This window comes from Armigeres subalbatus, chromosome 1 (genome assembly GCF_024139115.2).
Source record: "Armigeres subalbatus isolate Guangzhou_Male chromosome 1, GZ_Asu_2, whole genome shotgun sequence".
Lineage (NCBI taxonomy): Eukaryota > Metazoa > Arthropoda > Insecta > Diptera > Culicidae > Armigeres > Armigeres subalbatus.
The window spans coordinates 311,387,401-311,404,744 of record NC_085139.1 but is presented as its reverse complement, the minus strand read 5'-3'; the positions used below and the strand labels follow the sequence as shown (position 1 = coordinate 311,404,744).

General features: G+C 42.3%; 3 protein-coding genes across 6 annotated transcripts in view; 2 read left to right on the top strand and 1 right to left on the bottom strand.

The window, feature by feature from the left end:
• The window catches only part of LOC134207922 (RNA-binding protein squid), a 28,088-nt gene extending 24,441 nt beyond the window's left edge, over window positions 1-3,647 (top strand). For 2 of the 4 annotated variants that reach the window (XM_062683992.1, XM_062683991.1), the window contains exons 6-7: window positions 1,897-1,971; window positions 2,856-3,647. In XM_062683992.1, the coding sequence (XP_062539976.1) occupies window positions 1,897-1,971; window positions 2,856-2,947 (167 nt within the window). In that variant the 3' untranslated portion in view covers window positions 2,948-3,647. The remainder of the gene's footprint in view (window positions 1-1,896; window positions 1,972-2,855) is intronic. The other 2 variants (XM_062683994.1, XM_062683993.1) reach the window with 1 other exon arrangement.
• A 6,351-nt stretch (window positions 3,648-9,998) lies between these two features.
• Window positions 9,999-12,249, top strand: LOC134207565 (uncharacterized). The gene is made up of 2 exons (XM_062683273.1): window positions 9,999-12,079; window positions 12,132-12,249. Exons 1-2 carry the CDS (start codon window positions 9,999-10,001, stop codon window positions 12,247-12,249), a joined length of 2,199 nt encoding a protein of 732 aa, XP_062539257.1.
• A 3,220-nt stretch (window positions 12,250-15,469) lies between these two features.
• The window catches only part of LOC134207919 (carbonic anhydrase 2), a 41,838-nt gene continuing 39,963 nt past the window's right edge, over window positions 15,470-17,344 (bottom strand). The window contains exons 3-5 of the mRNA XM_062683990.1: window positions 16,103-16,442; window positions 15,982-16,037; window positions 15,470-15,919 (exon numbers count right to left, since the gene is read on the bottom strand). Coding sequence (XP_062539974.1) covers window positions 15,692-15,919; window positions 15,982-16,037; window positions 16,103-16,442 — 624 coding nt within the window. The 3' untranslated portion in view covers window positions 15,470-15,691. The remainder of the gene's footprint in view (window positions 15,920-15,981; window positions 16,038-16,102; window positions 16,443-17,344) is intronic.

Genomic DNA, 17,344 nt, shown 5'->3' with positions numbered 1-17,344 from the left:
TGTGCAGGAGATTGCGGAGGTAGCGTTTCATAATCAAGAACGCCAACGGGGAGAGATCTTCCGGAAGAATTGGATGATTTCTTCTTGGAGAGACTCACTCATTTGCAAGCCGGTTGCCAACTACAACTTCTTCGACTGTCGACGGATAGCTTCGTTCTAAACAATTCGTACGCCACGAGAGCCTGCGTTCTTGAAACGATAAGTTATCTATCTTTCTGCTTGCTGGGTTACATTTATAACCTTCGGCATGAAGCTGAAATCCGAACAACTGCAGTTTGAAGAACTCATTGCGAACTTGACAGTTACGAGAACGACTACAGCAGGTTTTTGATCCTTGATCCTGTCTCAACTGCATCAGCTGTATTATTTTTGTTTTTGGCCAAAGGTAACGTGAATTCCTTATTCTGGTCCGTACCATCAGGTGTGATGGTTTGCCACTTTTATGGCATCATTTCCCTGGATATTACGTTTGCAGGAGTGTCATATTCTGAGATGTTATTTTTTCCTGAGCAAAAGTAAACGGAAATCTGCTATCAGACACCTGAGGAGGCTCTCAGGTAAATGGGGTTCAGTATTCTATATTATTTTACCCGACCCACTAAAACCAAAACCCTTTCGCTAGTTCGTATCCCCCGGTTTGCTACCAAGCAATACATCAGGGGGGAGGGGGGTGATGACTATTGAGTTTTTCCTAACAGTGCACATTAGAATGCCCGAATCTGTCCAAAAGAATGGGTGTGCCTTGACCCATGAGCAGCCGACAACATTTTCACAACAAGTGTGATCAAAAACGAAGGTGATTTACGTATCTTAAGGAACTTTTCTTCTGATGATATGGGAAAAACCATTTTTTAATATGTGAACCCCATTTAATTGCAAACAGTAGAATTCATAAGAGAGCGTAGATATCACTTCCAGTTTTTAAATTTTTCATAACCTGACCTCAATTGACCTTTCCCGTCAAAAATTGTATCTCGTTTTATTGTCTCAGTCAATTCTTTGTCTTATTTAAGGTCAACTTATCCAAAGAACCCATATTATTAAAATCGACGATGTTTCAAAATCGGGCCAATCTAAAAAATCAGTAATGTAATAATTGAGCTAATAAAAAAAAATGACGAGAAAGAGCAATTAGCTTCTGTGTGGACAAAATGATTGGGATGCCAAAAGCTGCTGTAATATTTCCTCTGCCAAACGCAAATGCAGTTGGTTGCTAAAAAATTGCTTGCGATTCTACTATATTCTATTCTAGAAAGAACATCGCGCTCAAGCTATACTCACGCAGAATCGCATCGTTTCGCTCATTAGACAAAAATAAGGATTTCGTTCCACAAATCGTTAAAACAACCCAATCCATTGCTTTAAACGATGAAACCAAATTCGAGCATTCAAACAAGAAAAACACGCAAAAATCTTGCAATGATGAAAGATTCGTGGATGAGATTTGAGAATTTGCTAGCAAGGTGTGGGGCTTAGGACGTAGTACCTGTAGAAATTCGACTGGACTTGTTTGATTTATAATGAATAGACCAATATTTCAAAAGGACCTAACAGCCAAAATGAAAACATTTCAGTTCTTCGTCCAAGTAAATAACAATGTATGAGATACATTTTTGCTCCAATGCCCTTTTTAAATGTTGGTCTAGAAATCTAAACCTGAGAAGTAAATTTTGATATTATCAAGCAAGAGTCTCATGATCGTTTGTCAGAGTCTCATTGATCAAAAAAACATTTTTTGAAGCAAATTTCAATGTTATTTCCCATTTGTCTGACGTTGTCCTCTTCCTATCTGAATCTCTCACAACTAACTCACAAACTCCACTTCCGTGTCAACACAAACTTGAACGAATTTCTCGCTTCCTTCCTCCGTTCTTTTTTTTTCTTAATGTAAACCAGACGACTACTATGGAGGCTACAACGACGGCTACGGCAACAGCGGTGGTCGACCTGGTGGCCCCCGCGGGGGCAAAGGTAGATAGAGTTGGACATATTAAACACACACTTTTGTAGTAGTACCTAGCTCGTTGCGTTTGTGCTTGTGTTTTCTTCCTTTGCCTGCGTTCTGCTGCTGTCCCCATTTCGCCTCCCTTATGTTAACTCACCCACTTACTACAACTCAAGAGTTTTATTCGCATTGGCTATATAAATCGCATAACTGGGATTTGTCGTCGATTCCAAAATGTCCATTTATACATTGTGAAATAAGGTTTACTATTTTTCGTTTTAATGGTGACTTATTCCAGTTATGTCCATTCAAAATTATGCATAATTACTTCCTGTGGATTTGAACTAATATTTCCTTAATGAAAAGTGGTCTTTAGAATAGAATAGGACACCTTTAAAACAAATGTTTCACATAATAAAGAAGCGGACCTATCCGTACTCGATGTTCCTTCTGATGAATAACACGAAAATAGGTTCGAAAATATGTCTTCGATCGAAACAAAATTAATCTGAATCTCGTTGGCTGATCAGCTAGCTCATACTGGAAATGAAGTATACATTATTTGAAGTTTGTCATTGTAAACGGGCTTATAAACAGAATGTAAAATTGAAGGAGCAACAACTCATTAATCGCATTGATTGAGAAGTGGCTTATATCTTAAATTTGGGACAGTGTCTTGTATTTAAGTCGGAAATTTATCAATTATCGGAATATTAATTATTGATTATCAGCCCTTTTTAAATGTAACCACAGATTTCATAATGTTCGAATCCTAGAATAGTTGCACAAAATTTGACCCTCAGTGTTCCCCCTTTCTTTATTTTTCTCTTTCGCAGAATTGACACGTTTACTAATGATGATTTTATTTGATTTTTTTCCATTATTTTTTTGGAATTGTTTCCAAACACAGGTGCCGGTGGTGGCGGCGGTGGCGGCTATCAGGGTGGAAAGCAGCGAGGCGGAGGCGGTGGCAACCGCCAGCCAAGGCACACACCGTACTAAACAATCGCGAGACAGTGGATATACCGTGTCCTTTTCCAACTTTTAATTACTATAGATTAGTAGTTTAGCGCCCTCCAAAAAAAAAACACAGAAACAGCCTGTTTACTAGCAAGATAAGTCCCCCCATAATAATTCCTATTCGAGATCCATGAAGACAGCGAGAGCGATCGATCGAGTATGCAAGAGCATAGGTGGAGCGTGTGATTGAACTGAATAAAAAACCGGCCGAAGGATTGAATTCTTCCGCCACACACATTCACACACCGAGTACACACTAGAGGAGGAGCAGGAAGATAGTGGCAACAATTGCCCTCCTTCCAGGGTAATATTGGTTTCATCCCTGAGGGAGAATGATGCCAATCGAGGAGAACGTCCCATTTCCATCATTTTCATCTCATGTTTACGGTACTTTTCCAGTAGTAAGGCACATACCGAAAATATAGAACCAGTATATTACTTAAGTCTCATTTTTGAATAAACAACAAAATATTAGAGATTAATTTGGTGTCATTTTTCAGTTTTTTGAATAAAATGAACAAAGATAATACAATTACAAAATAGACTTAATGTTCATTCTCATAGAACAAACTCTACTGCATTGCGAAAGTTGCATAGGAACAAGATGCAGTATTACATTTTATGTGTGTACCTCATGAAATTTCTGAAGGCAAAAGTACGAATAAAAAACATTTTAAACATGTATCGAGCGGTTTCTGTTTTCTATCGTGGAGCACTCATGTATTGCGTATCCTCCTCGCTTGGTATCACTTCCCAGTAACCGATAAGATCCGTTTTGATTATTGTTTAAATCTAGCATTTCCTCTAGGATTCCAGTTACCTTATTACTATCGAGCTCTGCGCGAAAACATAAATCAGATTTTGAGACTTCACCTTTCGGACTCGAGTTAATCCCCTCTTAACCCCAAAACGAATAAAAAAAAATGACTGATAACTACATTTAGTTGGCTTGGCCGCTCATACCACCTTGTCATAATTCGTATATTACGTATTTAATGTGCATGTAAAATGCACGGTAAAAATAAGCAAAATTGGATACTTAATAAACGTCCACTGATAGACGTTCAATTAGAAGATTGTGGAAATTATAAACATAAAACACTATTTACTGTTGAACATTTTTTTCATCGTGGCATTTAATGGAGGCGTTCGTTTCATTTTCCGTATCGACTCATCCACACAAGTGTAGGTATAATGAGAACAACCTACCTTTAATAATAGGGATCGACAGAAAATAGTTTATATTGTCACACTAATTTATATATTCGCATCCCCCCTCCCCCTAGCTAGTAAGAGGACAGATAAATTCAACAAATTATTATCTATTTACATATATTTTATGTAGATTGAAGGATCCTAATGACAGCATCTTTGTAATGTATTATATTTTTAAATCACACACACTGAATAAAACAATCTCAGTCGCCAAACAAAGACAAGCGTATTTTAGTTTATCCATTCGCCCAATATTAAAGTTAACCCATTTGAAACGTCGTATTGTACGTGGATTTCCCTATTGGACCCGATCGTTCGAAATAGTCGCTCCTTGAACGGTCGTTGAAATCGCCGTTTTCACGTTCACACCCGTCTTCATAGTAAAATCTGTCAAAACTGACAAGTCTGCCATGTGGTTTTTGCTGTTTCTCTGGAACTTCTCTTTCTTTTTCCGATGTTTTGACATCTGTTTTGATAGACAAGGAGCAAAAAACAAGGTAATCTACCAAAAATTTCTTGAGTTAGCAAACCTTGCAGGAAAAGGGAACGTTTGAAGTATGCAAGTGAATCGACCTTCGAATCTATTGGTCAAGTAAATCCACAATCTCCTCCTTTCTTAACTATAAGCGGAAGCTGAAATATTTCCATGACATGCATTTTTTTTCAATCGGATATTGAATCCTGCTGATATCTATGAAATCCGAAAAAAAAAATTACCAACTAAAGATTCGAACCTTTTTCGAGCATAAAAACTTCAACTTCAATTAAAGTTCATGTTTATGCATAGAAATTGTAATATGCCTTTCAAAATATGTAATATAACCTTTCAAAAGTGTAAGAAGGGTTCCATTCACTGTAGCATTAGCATTAGCATTGTTACGGTGTAATTCGTAGATTGGAAACTAGTGATACTCATGTTTTACTTTTGAGATCCTTATCTAGAATGTAGGGCTGTGACGATGTACCATTTATCGATAATATCGATATCGGATTGATATCGATATCGTTTCGATATCGAGTTTTGGATATCGATATCGGGTCCGATATCCGATAATTAATACAAAGCTCAGAAATAATATTTATTCTAACATTTTGATTTTAGATAGCAAAAATGTGCTATGCAACAAATAATCAACGATTCCACGATGTAATTTTAGTTACTCAACGTTTTAAAAAGCCACAAAAATAATATTTATGCTTTCAGAATCATGGCTGGGACGTATTTCGTTTAATATGCGCCCTAACAATGGAACAACCTGTCATAAGACGAGTTTAAACAATCCCATTGAATTCCACCACTTAATTGTATCCTGACAGACAGTCGAGTCAAGTACAAGACACTGAAGACGGCCTTACTGTTGAGGTCGAAATACGTATCTGTCAGGATACAATTAAGTGGTGGAATTCAATGGATTGTTTAAACTCGTCTTATGACAGGTGAAAACATTCCACTAAAAAGCTCAAAATAATTTTCTTATCAAAATGGAACAACTGCAACTTGAGGCAAACATTTCACAGCGGCTTGAAAAGAAATTATTTCCCTTTTCTAGAGAACCTTTTTCAGAATAACGATATATAGCAGGGCATTGCTGTAAATCTAATTTCATATGTAACCGGTACAGGCCTTTAACATCTTTACTCAAGAATAGTTTGCTGTACGGTACACATCTTATTGGGGCATGTTTATAATAACGAATAGATGTCCCAAGGGACTATCCCAGCTCAAAAGTAAGGCTAATTCCCGCAGAAAGCGATCTATACACACCTTTAAAATCTAACTCAATGACTTAGAATTTCCGGACGATTTTTCGTATGGTTCCTTTAAGAAATTCCCAAAGGGAACCTGGAGGGATTTAAAAAAAAATTAAAGTGATTTGTGAAGGGTTTTTGCTAAAGGAATTCTTGAAATCCTTGAAATCCCGAATGGATTTTCCAAAGGAGTCCCTAAAGGTATCCTCGAAGAATTTCGAAAGAATTCTTAAAAGCAAAATATCCCGAAAAACTCCTCCAGGTGTTTTCTAGTTTTCCTTTCCTTTTTTTTCTGAATGAGTTCCTAAAAAATCCTATGGAATTTCAAAAGAATATCCGAAGCATTTTTCGAAGGTTTTTACAGTAAAACAGTAATATAACGCTAGTGGCGTTGCAACTATTGAAATTAGATGTTGGATGTTGGTCACGCGAACAGGTATAAGGACGTTAGGCATGAGTACCTTAGGCATAAAGGATGTTAAGCATAAAATGCCCCAAAAACAGTCCACGACATAAAAAAGGTATTATTCCTAACGTCATGGACCCAGCAATCTCATATTTTTGCATCAACATCCTGAAGGAGTTTTCGTAAAAAGTTCTGAAGAATTTCCTGAAGAAATTCCCAAACATATTTCCGGAACATTTCCTTAAGAAGTTTTCTTAAGTTTCTTTAAATTCAAAGAAATTTCCGAAAGAATTCTTAATCAAATTTCCTAAGAAATTCATAAAAAAAATTAGAAGAATGTCTAAAGAAATCTGCAAAGTGTTTTATAAAGGTACATACTTCCGAGCGATTTTCACAAGACATTTTCGAACAAACACCTAAAGGAAAATAAATCGTAAAGGAAACGCCAAATGCTTCTCTAAAGGAATTTCCGGAACAATTCCTTGAGATATTTTCTAAAGTTTTAGCAAAGAAATTTTCAAATTAAATCCTGGAGCAATTCTTGAAATCCGGAAGATTTTCTTATGGAATCTATGGAGAAATTTTCAAGGGAATACCTGGAGGAATTTCCTATGTGATTCCTGAAGGAATTTTGATTGAATGACTGAAGTAATTTTGGTTGAATGGGTGAAGTAATTTCTGGGTGAACCTGCGAAGGAATTCCTGGAGGAATTTCTTAAGTAATTTACAACATTGTTTATGTGAGGCTATTAAAAAATTCCTTAAAAAAATATTTTTCGCAATATTTATGTTTTTGAATTGATTATTTTGCTGCTAAAATCTATATATGGCACGTTTGTTTTTACCTGGAAATTGATGTAAAACACCTGGAAAAATCAGGGAATTTTATTTTTACAGATGAGTAGACACCCTGATTTAAACTCGAATACAAAACATTGAAGAATTCGGCATCACTGCAATAACACCGTTACGTATACACCGTTACGCTGCAAGACAAGCGGTTTCCAAGGACTTGCCAACATTTTTCGGCAACCCGGAGGAATGGCCGATCTTCTTATCCATGCTAAATAGTACGACCGCTATGTGTGGATTCACGGAGGAGGAAAACCTTGTTCGATTGCAGAGGAGCCTAAAGGGAAAAGCCTACGAAGCAGTGAAGTGCCGACTGATGTATCCCGGCAATGTCGAAGGCATAATCAACACCCTGAAAATGCTGTACGGTCAACCGGAGATCATCGTTCACACGCTTATCGGGAAGATCACCGCTCTACCGCCGGTCCGGGAAGATCGGCTTGAAACGTTGATAAACTTCGCCGTAAACGTCCAGAATTTCTGTGCAACGGTCGATTCGTGTGGACTGGAGGAATACATGTACAACGTTACACTCCTGCACCAGTTGGTTGCTAAGCTACCACCATCGATCAAGCTGAACTGGGCACAACACCGGAAGACGCAGGCAGTGGTCAACCTGGTGACCTTTAGCGAGTGGGTCTATTCGCTGGCCGAAGCAGCAAGTTCAGTAACGTTTCCGGTAGAATCGCTGCATACAAAGCCGACGCAGAACGACGGTCGTCGGAAAGGAAAAGGGGAAGCGTACCTCAACGCACACGCCGAAACACCCGCGAATTCTGACACGAGTATCGAGTCGACTTCTAAATGGACACCATCGTCCACAGCTAAACCGGCGAAAGAAGTCTGTCCAGTCTGCAAAGGAATTTGCAAATCCGTGGACAAATGCAAGCGTTTCATCGAATTTTCGAGGGATTCCAAATGGGCAGTCATCCGAGAGTTCGGACTTTGCCGAACCTGTCTTCGCCAACATAAAGGACTATGCAAAGCTAAACCGTGTGGCAAAAATGGATGCACTCTCAGACACCACGAGTCGCTGCATAACGAGCAGAAGCCTCAACAGCAACCTACTGGCCCGACGGCTGGAAATCCGAATCCTCCGCAACCATCAACGAGCGGGGCTGATCTGGGTTGCAACACGCACCAAACGGGTTCAAGCACTGTTTTATTCCGCTACCTTCCAGTGGTCCTATCCGGACCAGAAAAGGCGATCCATACCTTCGCGTTCCTAGACGAAGGATCGGGAGCAACACTGTTAGATCAAGATCTCGCCGATGAGCTTCAACTAAGTGGTACTCCTAGTCCAATATGCCTTCGCTGGACGGGCGGAACTGAGCGATGCGAGAAGAACTCGTGTATCGTTCGCCTACAAGTCACTGGACAATCTGAAGGAGCAGAGAAGTTCACTCTAGAGGAGGTGCAAACTGTCAGGGAGTTGCTGCTGCCGCGGCAAACCTTAGATTTCGCTGAACTGAAGAAAAAGTACCGTTACTTGGAAGGATTGCCTATCTCCTCGTACCACGATGCACGTCCTCGCATCCTGATAGGAACGAAGCATGCGCAACTCGGTTTAACTCTCAAGAGTCGAGAGGGAAAATTCGGAGAACCAATTGCCACCAAAACACGCCTTGGCTGGACCGTTTGTGGCAATCTGAGATCCGGAAACGCGCCGAGCATGTTCCACTACAGTTTCCATGTCTGTTCGCTGAACGGACAGTCCGACGATGAACTGCATCAAGCGATGAAAGACTACTTTTCGATTGACAGCTTGGGAGTCATAAGTCCGACAAAGCCACTTTTATCAGCTGAAGATGGGCGAGCAGAGACACTGCTGAAATCTCTCACACACTTCTCAGGTGACCGCTACGAGACCGGTTTACTGTGGCGCTATGACAACGTCCGTCTGCCCGATAGCCGAACAATGGCCCTGCGCCGTCACCGATGCCTGGAGAAACGCATGGAGAATGATCCTCAGCTCGCGGAAGTATTGCATCAGAAGATAGCCGATTACACCGATAAGGTTACATTCGGAAACAGTCCGAAGAAGAAATTCAGCAACAATCCACCAACCATTGGTTCCTGCCTGTCTTCCCAGTAACCAACCCGAATAAGCCCGGGAAAGTCCGAATAGTATGGGATGCAGCTGCAAAGGCCCATGGAATTTCCCTGAATTCAGTTCTCTTGAAAGGGCCCGATTTGCTACGTTCGCTGCTGAATATTCTGCTACGATTCCGACTACATCCGGTGGCGGTGACTGGAGATATTCGCGAGATGTTCCACCAGGTGAAAATCCGCCAAGAAGACCAGCAATACCAGTGCTTCTACTGGACGGGCAAGAATAGAGAGCTTGAGGTTTATGCCATGACCGTGATGACGTTCGGGGCGTGCTGCTCTCCTAGCAGTGCACAATTCGCAAAGAATATCAACGCGGAGCGGTTCAAGAGTAAATATCCAGCGGCGTGTGAAGCGATCACTGACTCGCATTATGTCGATGACATGCTGCTTAGCGTAGCCACGGAGGAAGAAGCTATTCAGGTAGCCAAAGACGTTCGCCATGTACACGCACAAGGGGGCTTCGAAATCCGCAACTGGATCAGCAATTCAAGGAATGTCGTAGAGGCGCTGCAAGAAGAGAACGTGGATGAGGAGAAGAGGCTGGACCTGACAACGGAATTGGCCACCGAGAAGGTCTTAGGCATGTGGTGAAATACGGCAGCTGATGCTTTCACCTACAAAATCGGATGGAATCGCTACGGGGCCGAACTACTCAAGGGCGATCGTCATCCCACGAAGCGAGAAGTACTGCGTGTCCTCATGACCATATTCGACCCGCTCGGGCTCATCGCTCACTTCCTTGCCGATTTGAAGTTCTTGCTACAGGACATCTGGCGATCTAGTGTCACCTGGGACGAAGAAATCGGGGACGAGGAGTACGATAAGTGGAAGATTTGGCTGAGCGCCTTGCCGCAGGTTGAAGAACTCCAAATACCTACATGCTTCTGGCCTGACTACTCCATCAACCAAGTCGACGAAGTGCAGCTCCATTCGTTCGTAGATGCTGGCAAGAATGGAATGGCCGCCGTGTGCTATCTACGGTTCAGGAAGAACGAAGAGATCCATTGTTCAATAGTCGCAGCAAAAACTAGAGTATCTCCGCTAAAGTTGACATCGATCCCTCGACTGGAATTACAAGCGGCGATAATTGGAACACGACTCTCTAAAACCGTGTGTGATACACTGCCGATCCGCAATGTGAAGAAGTTCTACTGGTCAGACTCCCGAGATGTTCTATGCTGGATAAACTCCGACCACCGACGCGTCGACAGCCAGTTCGTTGGATTCCGCGTCACCGAGATTCTCGAATCCACCGAAGCTCACGAATGGCGATACGTACCTAGCAAGCTGAACGTAGCCGACGACGGTACCAAATGGAAAGAAAGTTCCGACCTGTCCGCAGGAAACAGATGGTTCCGAGGTCCTAGCTTTCTCAAAGAAAATGAGGAAGCTTGGCCGCAATCTTTTACCCGCGGCAAACCAACAGACACCGAACTGCTGCAAAATCTGCAAGTTCATTACACTCCTCCAGAACCAGTCATTCGTGTACAAAACTTTTCAAGCTGGAAGAGACTGCAACGCGTTTTGGCGCTGGTGCAACGGTTCATAAAGAATTGTCGCCTGAAGATGGAACAGAAGCCTATCGAAGTAGGACCTCTGAACGCAGCCGAACTCCGTACAGTCGAAGCGCATCTAATCCGTATAGCGCAGCAGGAAGGCTTCCCGGAAGAACTACGTACTCTACGAAACGCAGCTCAACATCCGGAAAAAACTACGAAGCTTCTTCCCGAATCCAGTCCGCTGTACAAGCTTCTTCCGTGGATCGATGACCTTGGCATAATGCGTATGAAGACCCGTATCGCAGCGTGCCAATATGCCACCGACGACGCTAAGAATCCCATCATCCTTCCAAGATATCACCACATTACCACACTAATAATTCACCACTACCACAACCGATACCATCACCAAAATCACGAGACAGTGATAAACGAAATACGCCAAAAGTATCAAATCTCTCGCTTACGTTCATGCTACAGTCAAGTTCGCCGTGATTGTCAACGGTGCAAGAATGATCATTCAGTACCAAACACTCCGATTATGGCTAACCTACCACCCGGTCGCCTAGCAGCGTTTTGTCTACCGTTTACTCACGTGGGCATCGACTACTTTGGGCCCATTGAAGTTGCTGTAGGAAGAAGGCGCGAGAAGCGCTGGGGAATGTTGGCAACGTGCTTGACCGTTCGTGCAGTACATATCGAGCTTGTCAATTCCCTTAGCACCGATTCTTGTATAATGGCTATCCGTAACTTCATCGCTCGTCGTGGTCAACCCCGGAAGATCTACAGCGACCGTGGCACCAACTTCGTCGGCGCCAATGCAGAGTTGAAGAAGCTATTGACAATTATCAATCATGATGCCATGATGAGGGAGTTCACGACCACAGAGACCGAGTGGGTATTTAACCCACCGTTGGCACCACACATGGGCGGTAGTTGGGAGCGGCTTATACGAACCGTCAAAGGTAATCTGATGGCTGTTTGCACCACCAAAACCCTCTCGGATGAAGTGTTACGAAATCTACTGATTGAGATCGAGAGCGTCGTCAACTCTCGGCCCTTAACACACGTTCCAGTAGATGACGATTCTGGTCCAGCGCTAACTCCAAATCATTTTCTGGTTGGCTCATCCAATGGTTCGAAACCTTTAATCAGCATCGACGACACCGGCATCGCCCTCAGGCAGAACATGTGTACTTCGCAAATTCTGGCGAACTGCTACTGGAAACGCTGGCTAACAGACTATCTTCCGGAGATTACCCGCCGGTCCAAGTGGTTCCAGTCTGTCAAACCCATCGAGACCGGAGACATTGTAGTGATTGTTGACCCGAAGTTACCGCGTAACTGTTGGCCGAAAGGTAGAGTCATCGCTACGACTACTAGCCGAGACGGGCAAACGCGATCAGCGACAGTGCAGACATCCGTCGGAGTATACGAGCGCCCCGTTGTGAAGCTGGCGGTCCTAGACGTTCAGCGCGTGGAGCAGTAAGCCAACCGGAAGTCGTCGTACCCTGGGGGACTGTTGGCCTACCCCATTAGGCCAGCGCGCACACCTATGACTGTGGGTCCTATATTGCTTGCAATCCTGCAAGCAAGACGCGGCGATGACGGAACGGATGACAGGGAGTGACAGGCCTTCGGCCTGTCACCGGGTGAGTGGACAAAACAGAACAAACAAAAGGGAAAATCTTTGATATAGCTGACGAACGAAAACGCAGTACTAATTATATCCTAAAAAAGCCTTAAAAATAGTGTAAAATTATCTAAAATTAAACTTAAGTCTAGTGAACTGGAATATTAAATTAGTGCCTACTATCTACATGCTGGATTGGTGAGAATATTTACATAAAACTATAATATTTGGTGTAAAAAACTATCCTTATATACTAGGTAACCTAAATCTCGTCACGTCTCTCTTGAACTATTACCAGAATACGGACTGCCACTATTTTTTGCTCTACTGATACGAACACAATACAAACGGGAACTAAACGTGAGTAGATTAAATGTTCGATTTCACTATTAAAAACTAATAGAAGCAATATGCGTACATGGCTTCAGGGGTTCACCAAACCCATCTCGCGGAGCATTGTAAATTATGTACATATAGTTATAAATTTGTTTTAGAATTATGAATCATTATGAATTATTATTATATATTCCCGATAGGAAAATTATATTCTCCCTCAAACAACGGATCAAGTGTTTGTCATTTCCGCGTCGGAGAATCATAATTACGGAAATATTCCCCCCGTTGGATATAATCCAACACCCCCTTCGGTTCGGTGTCCACGCAACTCTCGACCTATACATAATGAACATGAACGACCACATCTCGCAGTCGGTCGTCTACCAGGAGCTCAGTTCGGATCACTATCTGGTGGTGGCGGAAGTGGCTCTTCAGTCAATCGGCATCAGCAGTTCCGGCGAAACTACCACCGAGTCGACTGGGGCCGGTTCCAAAGGTGCGTGGACAACAACGTCGACTACGATCGGCAGCTGCGTTCCATCGAGGAGGCGATCTCGGTGGCCCGAGAGTAACATGTACCGACGGCTTGGCAAGTAAGCAACTTCCTAAACATCGATACACTTGCCAAAGATTTGGTTCGATTACGGAATGTCACTCGCAGGCAGTTTCAACGTACTGGACTGCCTGCCTTGCAGCGTGCCTTACAATCGAATTACAAAAATTATCAAGGCCAGAATGGTGGATATCAAAAATAACGATAACTCGAATAAGATCCGCACTCTCCCAGATTATGCTAAGCCGTTCTGAAAAATGACCAAAATACTAAAATCCAAGCCTCGGCCTACTTCACCTTTGGTCCCACTAGACAATAATGGCTCTAAGGATCGTTTGATAACTCCTGCAGAGAAGGTCGCTGAAATAGGTCGTCACTGCGTCAGCTCACACAATCTTGGGCAGAACATCGTCAGTTCACACGAAGCAGCCGTCAACGAGCATGCTAACAACATCCATTTGATTCCCAACGACTTCTCGGAGGAGTTGGAGATCTCAGCTGGCGAATTGACGGCCTATATTTAATCATCGAAGAACATGAAGGCCTCATGCTTCGACAGCATCCTGAATCTCGAGCTCAAACACATGAGTGCTCCGTTATTTGAGCACCTCTCGCTGATCTTTAATCAGTGTCTTCGGCTCAGCTACTTCCCATCGTCCTGGAAGTCAGCGAAAGTCATCCCCATCCGGAAGCCTGGGAAGGATCCTTCAACAAATCATCAACAATTACCTGAAAATGAAAATCATCAACAATTACCTGTCGGCAAGGACATTCCGGGTCTTAATCAGCGGAGCGAATTCCAATGCGCACAATATCGTCGCAGGCGTCCCCCATGGCAGTATCCTCGGGCCCCTGCTTTTCAATCTGTTCACCTCCGGCATGCCAGAACCTCCAGAAGGCGGCATTCTGTCTCTGTTCGCAGATGACACCTCCATCGTCTACAACGGTATAGTGATCAGAGCGCTAGTGGCAAAACTCCAACGAGGCCTGGATGCCCTGACAGAGTACCTCAAAAGTTGGAAGATCTGTATCAACGCGGCGAAGACCCAGGTCATCATTTTCTCCCACTCTAAATCTCCTAAACATGTTCCGCCTGGGGACTATAGAATCATGCTTAATGGCACGAATGTGGAATGGGCCAATGAGGCTGACTACCTTGGCTTGACTCTCGACAGCAAATTTATTTTCAGGCAACAGGTTGACAAAACGGTAACAAAGTGTAACGTCTTGTTGAAACTACTGTACCCTTTGATCAACCGTCGGTCGTCATTGTCCCTGAAAAGGTTGCTGTCTATAAGCCAATCATCCCCCCTGTGATCGAATACGGCATGCCGATCTGGGAGGAAACCCACCACCTCAAACTTCAACGGGTTCAAAACAAATTCCTGAGGATGATCCTCAACACCCTCCCAGGACAAGAACATCCAAGGTCGTCCACCGTCTGGCCGGGATAAAAACCGTACATGAACGCTTTGGTGAGTGTAAAGAAAAGTTTACGGTCCGTTGCTTACATTCGGATCAGGCTCCAATTAGGGCGCTAGTTCGAATCTAGGTTATCAAATTTTTAATGTAAATATTAGTGTACATAGTAGTTATATTATCAAATTTAATATTTAATTAACGCCTCTATAAAGCTATCATGATATATTAGATACATTTTCAATTTTTGTAAACAAACAAAATCAAAATTAAAGATGGAGGCCATGTGGCCGAACACTTGAAATGTTAATATTAGGATTAGAACAAAACTGAAAAATAAACATTTATTGAAAAAAAATGAGAAGAATTTCTTCAAAAAAAATATCGCTTGGCGATTCACTCAATGTTTCTACGCAAAAGGAATTTATGTGATTTTTAACGCAAATTCATGGATTGATACCGATTTTACGTAATTTAAACGAACTCTATGATTTGTGATACTTCACTTCATGGATGCGCACCTGTTCAACGGAACAACTACAATTAAAGAAGTTTGAATAGGTATATCAACATAGGGAGAGTAAATTCTGAACAAAATATGACCAGAACACATTGAGATAGAGAGATATCGAGATGGGGAGGTTATCGAGAAGTAGAATGCAAAAATATATGTGGATTACGAGGACCGCGAAAACTATCGTCATAGGGAGAGATAAAGAACATCGAAAAGTAGAGTTGATAGTAATTTATATGCGATTGGCCCAAACATCAGATAAGCATCTCCGATCGGCTAAATAACACACAGGTTAATATACAAAAAAAATGTATGTATCAACAATTTACAAATCTTAATCAACAAACACCCGTCTAACCCTACTTAGAACTATTATCCAAGGAAAGGCAAGCTCATCTATTAAATTTAGTTCGTCCAATATCCTTTATGACTCGAAGCTTACAGCTTCGATCGTAGTCGTCCGTTGCTGTTCCGAACAAACACGACCTCGGGACTGACCTTGTGCACCTGCACCTCGCGGTAGTTGTTGACAATCTTTTTATTGGAATCCTTCGGGCAGGACTGTAACTGCCGGAAAGCATCTATCTGTCGGCTAGAAACGTACACTGGCGTTTTGTAAACGATCCAGGTGACGCTCTCGTAGTACGGTGGGGTTGTTAAGGAACCCTGCAAAATTATTTGTTTTGGGTTAAATCGACTCTGACTCTTAAAATAATGAACACAATCACCTTGTATGTATAATAATGGCGACTTAAGTCTTGCAGTCCCATCCATGAAAGACAATCTGAAAACAGAATTAACAACAGCTTTGAAATCGATAACGCTTATCAGTGATTGCAATATACATACCGGCATCTATCTTCGACTCAGAGTTGGGCTTCGTGACGTACTTGATACCGTTTACGATTTTGTCAAACTCAGGACAGTCAATGTCGCCGTAAGCGTGCACAAAGAATCCGATCACCGCCAGCCCGTCGGGTTTGTCAACCGCCTCCGCAAAGCTTGCGTACTTGGTGTTGTAGTGAACGGCGTGCGCCTCCATGGAGTAGGTATTACCCTCCAGGATGTGCTCACAACCAGAGTCATCCTCGACACCCCAATGGAAGTGCAATTGCTCGAAAATGTACTTGTTGTCTTCTAGGGGACCTCCGATGATGAATGGCCGGAACGAGCGGTCCGAGAATGTAATCTAGAAGAAATGCATGATGGTTAGTCTCTCCTCCAAACATAAATCGTACTGCGGCAGTAGGGGTAATGACGGCTTTGGCAGGTTTTGTTCTATTATTGGCAGGGGTTTTTTTTATGACTGATTATGCTCAAATTTGGCCCAAACATTCTTTGCATATCAAAGAATATTGTGGCCAAATTTCATATAATTCGGTCGACAAAAACCCCCCTGCCAATATTAGAACAAAACCTGCCAAAGCCGTCTGTTCCCCTACATATTCCGAATAGAAAATTATTGATAGGTTTTTAGTGGAATGTCTTCACTTGCCATTAGACGAGTTACTACAATCACCACGTTATTGTAGCTTTATAGATACTTATTTCGACCTTATCAGAAAGGTCCTTCTTAGTGTCTCTCACGACACTGTTGTGGTAATTCTGCGTCTCGTATGAGGGGTGATGCGTTTCGAATGAAATGGGAATTGTCATAACAAGTTAGACCTATCATTAGCACGTGTCTCTCTCTTGTTAGTTTTTTTGCCCCTATGAAAATCGGGTGTCCTACGAAAGGCTAAGACACATAAGGCTGAATACTCATAAGGCTGAACTCAAAAGGCTGAAATGTATCGCAAGGCTGAAATTGATGAGATGAAGCGAAAACCAACCATACGATAAGTTGTACCAACTATGTTGAGTGGATTGATAGTGAATAATGAATCAAGAATAGTGAATGATGAAGAATAAAAAATAAAGAATGGAGAATAAAGAATGAAGAATACAAAATAAAGAATAAAGAACTAAGAATAAATAATAAAGAATAAAAATTGCACAAAGAAGGAAGGGAGAAAAAAGAAGGAAGAAGACGGAAGAAGGGAGGAGGGAAGAAAAGAAAGAATGAAGAAAGAACATAGAAGAAGGAAGAAG

What these genes read in the sequence shown, in the direction of transcription:
- LOC134207565 (XM_062683273.1), top strand. Translation starts at nt 9,999, where the DNA reads ATGACCATATTCGACCCGCTCGGGCTCATCGCTCACTTCCTTGCCGAT. An exon ending in CGCCGGTCCAAGTGGTTCCA is followed by an intron (nt 12,080 to 12,131) that starts GTCTGTCAAACC and finishes GTTGACCCGAAG; the next exon opens with TTACCGCGTAACTGTTGGCC.